This window comes from Psittacula echo (genome assembly GCF_963264785.1).
Source record: "Psittacula echo genome assembly, chromosome: 7".
Taxonomy (NCBI): domain Eukaryota; kingdom Metazoa; phylum Chordata; class Aves; order Psittaciformes; family Psittacidae; genus Psittacula; species Psittacula echo.
The window spans coordinates 28,648,286-28,661,464 of record NC_137740.1 but is presented as its reverse complement, the minus strand read 5'-3'; the positions used below and the strand labels follow the sequence as shown (position 1 = coordinate 28,661,464).

The window sequence follows — 13,179 nt, the reverse complement described above, 5'->3', positions numbered from 1 at the left end:
GTTGTCAGTAAAGTTCATTACGGGAAGCTGGCTCTGTCCTTCAACAATGTGACAGGTGATTCTTGAGGAAAGGAACTGTTCTCACTTCCTGTATGACTGGCTGCCTGCAGAAAAACAGCAAGAAAGGATCTGTCAGCTGAAAGCAGGATTTATTACAACACAGGAGCTGCCTGAGGGAACACTTATTCAACCTGTACAGTGACACAAACACCACAAAGAATATACAGAAAGGCACCTTAACCACTGATGTTGCAACTTAAAAAATGCAGAATGTATTTATGGCAACCATTTGGCAGGGGACACTGAAAGAACTCGTGAAGGAACAGGGGGTTACCAGGGCCCAGTGACACACCTGATAAAAATCATTCCTCATTCCTCTGGTAGAGATTTTTGTACTACTCTGGCTCCACTGTGCCCTAGACAGAACTTGGTACACTGCGAACAGCTTCAACATGCCCACACGGAATTGCTTGGAACAGATGCAGAGTAAGGAACACAGTAGATTAAACCATTCAACTATGTCCACATGGGGCACATAAGCACAGTTGAAAAAGTCTAAATGCTCTAGCCATGCTGCCAGTGTTGTCCCTGCACCAGCTAGGAAGTAGAATCCGCAGAAAACCCCAGCATGGCTGATTTAATTTGGAGGAGCTTGATTTTGCTTTAACGTACAACTTTAGAGCTCAGCTAACAGCAGCAGGCTACATCTCAGGCAGGAATCTCGCCTCAGGACTGCAGCTCCACTTGTACCTGTGCTTCCTCTGCATTCCTCAGGCATTCCACACACACCAAGTGCCAAGAGGAACAGTCCAGCTAGGTTTATGTAAGAACAACTTATTTCCAGAAAACACACCCATAATAAATATTAAAAGCAAGCTAAACGTGTGTCTCTAAGGTAAGTGAGCACATCAAGTAAGTACAATCAGAACAAATCCTTTTCCATCATGTCTATCTACTATAAAAACTTGTATTTCTGGAGAAATACCAAGAAATCCACAAACTAAAGACAAGCTTCACTAGGATGGAATCTCTTGATATGTAAAAACCTACATACCTATGCAGCAGGCAAACGGGAGGCATCAACTGCTGAAATCTACTGATTGCTGATATCTATGCATCAGATACAATTTTGACTTACAGATGAGTCAGCTAGGAAATTAAAGGAACAGTTGCACAGAGCTTTACTAGGGAAACATCATTAGGGGCTCACCTGCTTCAGATGCTTTCCCTGCATCTTTAAGTAACAGCTCAGAATTACCTTTGAGAACCTCAAGTGCTTAAAGCCCTTTTTAGTCCTTTGAAATCTGGCCCTTATCACCTTCCTCTCACTTTTCCCAATCAAAAAGCCTGTGAAAGCCTGCGCAAGATGTATGGTAACTAACAGGTGCTCTGTGACAGCAGAGAGCAATGCAGGACACATACACAGCGTGAACTGCAGATGACTTTTTTTGCAAAATCATTTCTTTGCTATTTTTAGCAGGAAGATAAGAGTTTAACATTCAATTGCTGACACCAAGTCTGTCTCATGGCATCTGTGGGCAGATAGTAAACAATTACCTGGAACCCCAATAGGAAACTCAGGAGAAAAGCTAAATGGACACATAGTAAGATGTGATGCCCATTATACATTCAGCTTTAGGATGCACAGATACAGCTAAGAGGTGTGTTGTAGGCCAAATCCTACCCAGTAAAAGTCAGAAGAGCCAAAGAGTCCGGACTTATATACTGAATTAGCAGAGAAACCTAAGCGATACACAACTCTGATCATGCTCTGCTTTGATGCCATTTCAAGATAAAATACATTAAACACTGTGCAAATCGAAAAGGAACTTTCTCCAGAGCCCTCTGAGAGCAACATATGTATGTCACATCTTCCATAGGACACCAGCACCCAGGAGTGTTAAGCTGTCCTGGAGAAACTAGAACATGCGGAGGAGTATTTATGTGCACACACACACTATGCTTTTCCCTTCTTCAGCAGAGCTTTCTCCTTTTCAATTGGCCAGTGCTTTTGTAAATGAACTGAAAGAGGAAACAGGGACACTCTCGGGTGTTAACACCACATTCAATCAGGGCAGAACCGTGCTGCTATCACAGGAAACAGAAATGTCAGAGGTAAAGCACACAGCATATGCAGCATAAGTAAATCCAAAAAAGCTGGCAATATTACCTAAGCATAGGACTGTTTAAGCAAGTACCCTCTAGGTCAAAACCTCCCTTCTCCGCCAAGGACATTCCCTACCATTGCCTCACCTGTACTCCCTGAATGTAAACCACCCCATCTCCCCATACATGCAACTGTATGGAACAACAATTACTGAATAACACAGAAGACTTAGGAAGCTCTTTCCAGTTCTATTGCTTATTTACTAGGTTATTTTAATTCTCTGTGATTCATTTTCCCTGCCTGTAATGAGGAGCTAAGGATATACACATACCTCAAATTTTTTGCAAAGGTTTGTAAGGTACTATGAGTTACTATGTGTTTGTGAAATGTTTAAAGATAAGTTACACCTAAAGAATAGAGCTGATGTTGCATTATGATCAAATAATCATCACTAAACCTCTTCAAATATGTTTGGAATGAGAATATACAGCACATAGCTCCTCCCATTTTCATTGATGAATCCAGCTAGTCCTACCCACACTCCAGGGAAAAATCATGCTAATTACTGAAGAACGCATCTTTCTTCTCTCTTCTTCCAAACCTCCCCCCAGCTTATATACCATACACGTTGTAAGAGCATCTGAGATAACATTTCTGCTTTCTTGGGCAGGTGTTGGCTGGCTTAAAGCAAGCGTCCATCCTTTCCCTCCGACCTCAAGTTACAGACCTCTTCTGAGCCCACTGGAAACTAGTACTGCTTAAACCTCTTCAGGCAATGAGACATCCATGTGGTTCTTAAATACGAGTCTTCAGCAGAATGATGACTGTCACAGGCAGCACACCAAGTTTTGGCTGTCTCCTTACGAGGCTGCCCTGCGCCTGTCTTCCGAACTGCCTGACATCTGGTCTACATTCAGTTGCAGTGCAGACACACCCAGGGATCCAAACTGAAGAACATTAAACACTTTACAAGAGTGGAGCAAACGTGTCTAATGATAAGGAAAAGGTCTAATGAAATCCAGAGGAAGTCTGAGACTAGAAGCTTCCCCCCAAACTTCTGAGAATTCACAGAATTGTAGAAGCATAGAATTTGGGTCACTTTTCTCCACCCAGATACAGGAAAAAGCATGTCTCTTTAACTGCTCACACAGCCTGGAAATAGGAGCAGTGTTCAGCAGGATATAATTACATGGTTGTATATCCTGCAGATGACAAGTACAATGTCATATACTCCTGGCACATTTGTAGCATACAACTTCATTCCTGGAGAACTACTACAGTGCTCCCTCCATTCCCACCCCAAGGTCTGACACACAGAATGATGACTTTTTCCACTTACTCTGTCTGCTCCTTGTGGATGATCCTGAGGAGCTGGAACGGCTTGTGTGTTGGGGCCCAGACTGAGAGAACTGGGGAGCAATGGCTGGGACCTTTCCCTTTCTAGGGCTGGCACTCTGCACTTCGGGAGTGCGAGGGATCTTAGGTTTGCTGGTGAAGGCTGAGGGAAACTCACTGTAGGAGGAGATGGAAAGGGTTAGCAATGCATGGAGAATTATGTATGTATAATAAGTCTGCAATCAAGTGAAACCTGCAGTACATGCTGTGACAGCATGACAGACTGATCAAAATTCAGGGAGACTGCAAATGGAAAGGAACAGTGGCACTACAGGTACTGCCCTGGGGCATGTATTCAGGGAGCTGCTTCTAAACTTGGCTCTATCGACCTGTCTATCCTACTCAAACACGGTTCTTTGGACAACAGGATTAAACAGGTTCAGTTAAGTCCCTTGCAAATAAGTAACAGATCTTTAGCTTGTTTTCCATTGTATTTATCACACACAGAGACTCAATCTGAGGCACAAACAGGTATGCTACAGCACAGGAATGCATCCTTTTATGGCACTAGCTATTATTTGTCCCAGGTATAGGTCACAATCTTGGCAGAGACAGGCAGCCTCCCTGGCTCCCAGCTGTGGTAAGATTTGTAGAACACCCTGAAGGCTTTGTCAAAAGAGCAAAAAAGCTGTGATGGCATCTATGAAATATATTCCCTAAGCACACAGGTCCTTTGTTCACACTGAGAACATAAAACAGCTGCTGCTATTTCACAGTCTACTTGTGCAGCAAGAATACCATTCTTTAAAATGTAGTCCATGACTGTGTGAAGATACTTTGCTCTTCCCTGCCCCCAGCATCAGTACTCTTTCCCAGGTACAAAAATTGAGGCTACCAGGAAACAGCAAGTCTCTAACGTAATTCAGAATCTATACTCATGTTTGCTCTAGGGAGTCAATTTTCTCTCAGAAGGAGAAAAGGTTAAACGGAAATAACAGCTACACGAAAAAAACTCACCATATTTAAAAAGAAAATAGAAGAGCCAAAGGCAGGAGATGGAAAAAGGTGCCATCTAAAGATGAGATTAAAATGGAAAGTCCCCGTGTTATTAGCGCCATCAAAAGAACCCTTTGTGACCATCAGAAAGGGTGATTAGGAGGATTTTCAAGACATTTAATCTTGCCTCCTCCCTTGGGAATGCTGCTTAGTCAGGGCTGATTAGCCCTTTCAAACCCCTGCTTCACCTTGCAGGGAGATCTGAGCAAGTGTTCCTTTTGTATTTTAAATGAAACAAATTGTCTTATTTTACATTTGTACATGCTAACTATTAAGGACAGAGACATGCTAACTGGCATGTCTGCTAAGAGCCATCTCAGCAGTCCTCGACCTGTCTCTGAGTATTGCAAGTATTACATTTGTCTCATTTCAAAGGAGGTACTAGCAAAACAAAACCAAAAACCTAAGATTGGCTAGATAAAACCCCAAGCCGTGGGCCACAGACATATTTAAATATCTCGCACCATAAACCAGTCTCATTGTTACTGTTTTTTTGTCATTTTATTCACTTTAGTTCAAGAGCTGGGTTTTCAATTCACTTTTGCTTGTCATGGTAATCATTATATGTACTATAATATGCTAACACAGATAAAAAAGGAAGAACCAACAGCTTCACCACCACAGTTTTTGAGTGATAAATAAGCTTTCTTTCCCTCTTTATTCAGCAATAGGTAACAAAGGTCTGGATCTGTATTCCCATACACTAAGAAGTGTTTTTATAGCCATCAGTAATCTTCACAGAGTTCCACTGCAGTAACCTGGCCAGATGGACTGTAAGCACTCCAGGCATAAAGTAATGCAACCAGTCACCTATACCAAAGAGTAGTCACTGTGCCAAAGGGTCACACAGTGGTCACACAGATGGCTCACACCTTTGCAAACTCTTCAGGAAAGGATTATATAAAATAAGCTGGTACCAAACACTATAAAATTGAAAAAAAAAAAAAACAAACCAAACCACAAACCCAAACCCCAGAGCAAAACAAAACTGCTGCTTTTCTAGCAAGGCGCAGAGCAGATCTTGGTCTCGATGTGCCCAGGTGCCACAGAACCACCTCATCTTTTACTATACCAATAAACAGGCCGAGATCAACAGAAAAGAACTAATCCTCAGAATAACACAGAAAACTGCTATTTGGCATCCCTTAGAAACTGATGAGATGAAGAAAGAAGCAGCAAAATCTAACTGTGAGAAAATGCTCCACAGTATTTCGTAAAGGAGTCCTTTACAGCAAGGTGTGGTAATTTGAGAACAAGTGCTCAAACAAACTAAAAAAAAACCCCAAAAACGAACCAAATAAAAAAGCTCAATCTGCAACAAACTCACATAGAAACCTACATTTGCATTGAGAAGAAAGAAAACTGTTCACTTGCAAAACCAGAAATAACTGTGTAAAAAAGCACACGACAGACTGACACTGGGAATATTCAACCGGGAGACATGACAGGACTTGAACATACAAAGATGACTTGGACCATTTTCTCCAATTGAAACACATTTGGACTTTTTACCAGATTAGCAGAAAATCAGATTTTTACCAGATTAGCAGAAAACCAAGACCATTAGAGACCTAAGAAGGCCTTGTAGAGTTTAAGCCCTTTATGTAAAAATAAAAAGATACAGGCTTTTTCAGCCAGCCACAATTGTAAACTCAAGTCTATTACAAATTCAGTCTTGATTAGCTAAAAAGCACAACAAATTTATATTCTTACATTATTAAAATGCAGCAGAGAATAGCAATTCAGGGGCAGCTGCCAGTCTGACATGTATCAGCTATAACAATCATTTCTGCCTGTGGAAAGAACCACAATAAACATGCCACTACTAGGGTCTCATTCTTCTCTCAGACTGACTTAGCGTAATTTCACTGATCTCTGTGCAGTTAAATTCCCAGTCTATACTGCTAAGGAAGAGGGGATATAGCAGTGACCATAATTCATCCCTCTTTTTCTCATACATACCTCTTCTAGGAAGGTCTTGGTATTTGCCTAGTAGGAAGGACACACCTCTTACAGCGGTCAAAACTATGACCAAAGCAGAGATATATTTGCTCTGTTTGTTTTGCAAACAAATTAAAGTATGCTTCCATGAATGAAAGAATGAAAAGGCACGTCCAGCTATTTCAACACCAACATATTAACAAAAGACCTTGACACAGGAACCCCTGTGCTTGGACTGTGAATGGCTGCATTCCCATATCCGTAACTTGAGGCTGCATTTGTAAATACAAATTACTGTATGCATGCTAAGAAAGCACGCAATGAAAAGACACTATCTTCTCTTGCAGGATACTGTGCCTGTTTCTTCAGTTAGAGATCTATCTATTAGTGAGATTTAGACATACATTTATGAAGAAAAATTAAAAATTACGGAAGACATATCTTTTTAATAATAGATTATGACTGTATAGAAGCAAAGCCTCTCACCAAGGTGGGGGAAAGATGCTACCAATTTAGCTTGCTTCTTGCAAGCCAAGGCCTGAAAAATAATCTCTCCATCACAAAGCAAGCAATTTGACCATAAAATTCTCATTTGTAATATGTGCTTGGCTACTGTTAGGACAGGCAACAGAAACAAAACCATAATGCTGGGATGGGGCCATGACTACTAGGCATTTCAGCTGCTAATCAGTGATGATTAGTTGACAACATATAACGACTCAGATGTCACCATGGAAACAGCACAACTGGGGGTAAAAAAAAAAAAAAAACAAAAAAACCAAACAAAAAAAACCCCAAACCAAACCAACCAACCAACCAAAAAAACCAACACACAACCAAAACCCAAATGAAACCACACCAACCCCCCCAAAACAAAACACCCCAAAACCACACACAGGCATCTGTAGGCCAGAAGGAAACAAAACTCTAAGCAGAGAGTCCAATTTTCAGAAGTGCTAAACACAAATAGCTAAGCACTTTGAAAAATTAGGTCCATAAAGAATTGGTAAAACCTTTCCTTAAACACATCTCCACCCGTTCTGTGTTTTATTTCTGGAATGTACGTGCTTTTATAATTTCTCTACACTCACTGTTTAAAAGTTGGCCCAATCAAATTAGCTATAGGAAAAAGCTGTTAATGTCTGAAGGATACATGCAAGCCCTGAAAAACTTTGGTAAACCTTGGGCCAATTGCTAATGAATTCCTAGTTCCCATCCAAGATATAACATCACAGTCCTACATATGACAAAGGCTTCACAGAGGGGTCAAGGTATGAACAGGAGAAGGAGAGGAAGGATCTTTCATCTTCTTTTGACAGAAATTGTTTCAAAGAAGAGTTGAAACCCATTGCTGAGAGAACTCATAATATTGCTCCCTTGCTATACCTGTCTAGAGGATAAACTGGGGATTCTGGTCAGCCATGCTAGTAACTCAGCATGTTTAAACTCTCTGAATCCACTTAAATGCTTAATTTTTCTTCCTCCTGCAAGTTAATTCCTGCCCTGTTCCCACAATCCTACCTGTTTCTTTACTAATAAATGATTTTTCATGGGTTAGAGTCAAGTCATCTAAGGAAGCAATCAGGAAGTTTTATTTGCAGAACACTGCATTGTGCATACATGTGAAGTTCATTAATAATGTCTTGCTTGAAATTTCTCCCATTTTGGACCAGATGCTTAGGAATTGAACAGCTGCCTCTGGCACAATTAAGGGTATTTTGTTTGGCAAGCACCATCACAGCTGTCTCAGACCAGACTACATCATACATCAAATGACTTAACAGATTGTCTTTACAGCAGCACGGAATTAGCTGGTAAGTCCTTTCAGACTCCTCTTGCACTTTTAGATACTCCTCTGCATAAATCATACCTATGTGATTGGCCATTTACTTCATCCTGGGCAAAGTCAGTAGATCGGGAAGACAAGATATTGTCACCATCTGAGATGCTTCGGTCCACTCTATGGCCTGAAGAGAATTCTCTAGATGACTTAATTTCAACTGCTACTAAAAAAAAAAAAAAACACAAAACAAAAAACAAACAAAACACAGTTCAGTGAGGAGTTGTCTCTTTACAAATTTACTAAAGACACAGTTCCTGCTATATGAAGGAAACCTTGAGATAATAGCAGGCTACTGCATTAGCATGGCAGAGTGCATTATAGCTCATGAGCTGAGCCAAGCCAGCTGCAAGTGTGCACATTTCCAGCCCTTTGCAGTTGGAAAGTAAAACACACTTGGATCATTTTCAAAGCATTCACAATAGGCTAGTAGCATGCAGACCATCAGTTAACGTATATCAGCTAATGACCTCCTAATCCTAATATCTCATTAAAGCCACAGGAATGTAACCACTTGCAGTTGTATGTACATATACATAGTAGGATAGGCAGCCACTGTGAACAAAAACCAGCATTTTACACTTCTGTCAGACTTCAGGTCTATTACATTTGTTCAAGATGCCTCACTTTCTGCCTTGCACTAATGGAGACGGGAAGGACGGTCAGTCTGCCAAGAGACGAAAGGCTACCAAGACGTGCAAGTTCAGTAAAAGTTTAGGGAAAATTCCTAGCTCCATTCCTCCCATGCTCAGGACAGGCTGACATCCTATCTGGTCTCACATGCTGATATGGATACAAATCAGGTTACTTTCAGACAGGCATTTGGCTGCCCAGTGCGTGTTCTGTCTGATATTCAGCATAGTAAGTATAGTAAGATGACCAGGGTTCATCTTTAGTCCACAAGTTTTCTGCTCACAGGATACAAAACAGAAAGAGCCAGAATTATTGATTCTTTACCAAAGTGATGAAAATCAGACAAAATCAGACTGACTCAAGAACAGCTGAATATATCCAGCTATGGAGGACATTAAGAACTGCTCTCATTTTTATAAAACAAAAGAAGATCAAAGCTTCTTGAGGCTAAACTTATCTTCCTTGAGATGACCTCGATGATACTAACTGTTCACACAAAGCTTTTATTCTGTTTTCCACTCTTGGTCTGTTATTATTCATTTCACGATGTGACTGCATGAAACTCTGAATCCCAAAGTATTCACGTGATGCTAGATAACACATATTCTGAAGTGAGCAGGTTCCTAGTACTGCATAATCACCATCAGACTAAGATCAGAACTCAATAAACTGCATATTTATTGCACAGCAAATATGTTCGGCAGAGCATGATGACAATCCCTTGATACAGCACAATTATTTTTACACCTTTTTGTTATGTACTGTTCCCTGCCATATCTTAAAAAGGCACTAGAAGAGAAAGGGCTCATTTTCAATTGTCTTAAATTAAAGCCTTTCCAATTTAAAAATTACAAAACCCACCACCTTTTGGAAAACAGGGGATGTCCAAAGATTCATTCCAATTATCATTATACAGAATGAAAGCACTGTCACTGACATGAACAACCAGGGATCCAGCAGTGCAGTCTCTCTTTTCTCTTCTCTTCTCCTACTCCAGATTTCTAAATCCCAAAAGGTAAGAAAGACAAGCATGTAGTTCACTGGCTACTTGCAAAAACCTAAAACAAGCCTATGGCAATCTTTCAAGTAGCCTACTGTTGCCTTATAGCCTGGATTAGTGCTAGGAAGAATTGTCTCTGCCACACTCGCAAATTATTTGTCTTTTTACATGTATAATGCATATAAATTTGCAATATGCTGTATATATATTCTATTTTTTTTTTCTACTGGAGTATAATCTAGTACTCTGATTAGTACCTATCTGCACATAATTTTGACTGAAAACAGGTAACATGCTGTTTTCCCCCTGCCTTCTATATAGGAAAACTGTCAAGTCAGCATGCTTTTGATTAGTTTGCAACCTCTCCTGTTCCAAGTTGCTGACCCTGGCCAGTTAACCTCCCCGTAAAATGGGCTCAGCTATACTCGAGGTGCTACTGTGCAAAGGGAGGCTTGAGGAGAGGACCGCAGCTCTCATTCCCACACAACAGTGAGAAACCAAGTGCCCATCTTGAACAAGAGGTTCACCTGCTTCTATCATATGGCTTTCATTCAGCATGTTATATTTATCAGCTCTAGGCATTACACAAGCAAATTCCTGCCTGTAAGACCTTGGTTACTTTTCTCAGAATCCTTTTCATTTCCTCTAGGAAATTTAAAAAAATGAAAGAGAGAGCGAAAAGTATGCTATTCCTTTACTGCTTCAAAGCATGTTTTTCACCAAAGTAAAGGCATGCTTTGTCTGAACTTATTAATAATTCTGTACCGGATATACTGCAAGATCCTTTATCTAAGACTGCAGAACATTTTGCCTTAAATCCCTAATTGGAAATGTTAATGAGTCCCTGCAAGAAGGCTGAAACTCCTACATCTGAAGTTCCATGTTCCTGTGGATATCAGAAGTTCAAAAATAAAGTATTTCAGAAGGCTATAACCTTGTAAATTCCATCATATTTCTGAGTTCTCAGGTCCAGCTGAGTTTCTATTCATTTCAGTTTAAGTTGCAAGGACAGAAGCTTTAGAAGCACCACCCACAACATAGCTATACAGCACAGGGCTTCACATCCTCCACAACCTTTAATGGTTTGAATGTAGTTGCAAATCTAAGCAGATAACTGCAGCTGCCTTCAACTTTAATACAGAGGTCTAGCCAACAGAGCCTGCAGGTGCCAGCAGACAGTGATTCATTTAGATCCAAACAAGGGTATATTTGATCAAGGAAGGGGCTTTGCCTGTTGGGAAGTGCACTGTCTCTGGGCTGCAGCTCTTTCCCTAGGCAGAGGGCATCACGGAGATACAGTATACTTTGCATATTGGAAGCCCTGGGTAGGATAGTTGGCACTTCCGCAGGAAGCAAGATGGAGTGAGGCAAGTCAGACTATTGGTCTCTGTTGACCACACATTATCTTCTGTAGCCATTTATTTAGCTCAAGCCAAAATCCAACTGTGTGCCCAAGGTCTTGCAGAACGCCTCAGGGTCGACAAATGGAAGGCCGGTTCCAAGGCTGCATTTAAAAAAACAACAAATCTACAGCACATAAGCTAAGCCGCAAATGCCTGTCCCAGTCAAGAAAGACAGCCACAGTTAACAGCAGCATCCACAGAATATCCTTACATGAAGGGGAAACGCAGAGGTCAGAAATGCTGGACGTGCTCCCACAAGTGGAAGAATGATCACTTGGCAGGGATTGCAGCTTCTCATCCCTATCATGATAAGAATTGGTATAATTCTCTGGCCTAGAGGAGAAAGGAGAATGCAGAGTGAAAAATGCTTGCAGCACAAAAAGTTGCATGACAGTAAATTCTAATTTTTTCTAATTGTCTGCAATGACATAGAAGATATTGACATTATTTTGTATTTCATGTTGCGAACTAGTACTAAGGACATAACTGCATGACTGCAGCTCCCCCAAACCAGGTGATACAAACATATTTGAAATTAATACTTTTTTCTGCTGCAATAAAAGAGTCAAGGAAAGGAAACCGTAACTCCTTGCAGCCTGAAGACCCAAAATGCAGCAGGACTTAAAAGAAAAAGCCTGTAGCAGTGCGGCTGAGAGGTCTTCAATACTCAGCTTTTTCAAGGATTTAAGATTTGCTTCTGAATATTACAAGGATTTTGCTTTACAGAGCAGTATGTAATACAGATTTAAAACAAGTAGATAAGAAATAGAACTGTTGATTTCCCAAGTGAGGTTGACCAATGAAAAACTGAAGTAGCGGAAGGACAGAACAGGGTCAAGACTGCTTAGTAATACGAAATAAAACACAGCAAGAGAGGTGTGAAAAGTGTGTGAAAATAAGTCGGCAGACGCAGAAAGTCTCCCTGTCCAATATCAGGTTAGGGTAACTAGATTATATCTCTAGTTAGAAAGGACACAGTCCAACGAGGCAGTTAATGATTTCAGAGCTAAATCAGTTTCTAAGGAAACAGCTTGCAGAATATTAAGTAGTTCAGTCCCCCTTGAGTGATCTCAGTCAGTGAGTCTTTACAGAGAAGGGGAAAAAAAAAAAAAGAGGAGAGAGAAAAAAAAAAAAAGAAAAAAAAGGCAATTTTCCAGTATTTCCATACAGCAAGAGCGTGTCTATATTGGGATCTCATGACAATTCATTTGAAGTAACTAGAGCCTTTTCTGCACTGGGAAGTCATAGAAAAATTAGCATGGAATATCTGCTACATGTGCAGTAGCTATTCTGCATTAATTTTCTGTGTGAATACTTCTATTCAGCACTAGATATTCACTCTACCCCTTTCCTCCCCTTCTTTTGGAGGTATGAACCAACAGCTCAAAGAATTACATTATAGTATCTCCATCAACTGTTTCCTCTTTCACGATGTTTTTAAAATGCAGTATGTTACATCAAGTCTCACAAGAAGAACTTCAAACAAGTTCTATTCTCTTCAATTCTGAATGCAAGCATTTACACAAATTTTCAATGTAGTTTACTCTGCTGAGTCCAAAACTTCAGATAATTCGGATCAACTGTCCTGGATTATCCCCGGGTAGATAAGCTGCATATGAGGCAAAAGTCTGTCATTTTTCATGCCATTTCATCCAATACAAACACAAACCACTTAAATTATTTAGAATATGAAATACATTTAGTTCAGATACTGCTTTCAAACTAAGGCAGCTAAGATTTGGTCAGTTTTATTGTTCTCCTCTTGCATGGCTTTCTACAACAGTATTTCCTCATTTTAGTAAATGAATTCACACTAAAATTAGAACAGCATAAAAGCCATCAAAGCTTGTCCTTTTCTGTTGTA

The 13,179-nt window shown here is 40.4% G+C and overlaps 1 protein-coding gene across 1 annotated transcript in view; it reads right to left on the bottom strand.

Moving 5' to 3' along the window:
* Positions 1–13,179, bottom strand: part of ARMC9 (armadillo repeat containing 9) — a gene marked incomplete at its 5' end in the record, with an annotated part of 69,553 nt that continues 56,374 nt past the window's right edge. The window contains 4 exons of the mRNA XM_080623996.1: positions 1–104; positions 3,447–3,619; positions 8,310–8,442; positions 11,527–11,648. Of these exons, the coding sequence (XP_080480122.1) occupies positions 82–104; positions 3,447–3,619; positions 8,310–8,442; positions 11,527–11,648 (451 nt within the window). The 3' untranslated portion in view covers positions 1–81. The remainder of the gene's footprint in view (positions 105–3,446; positions 3,620–8,309; positions 8,443–11,526; positions 11,649–13,179) is intronic.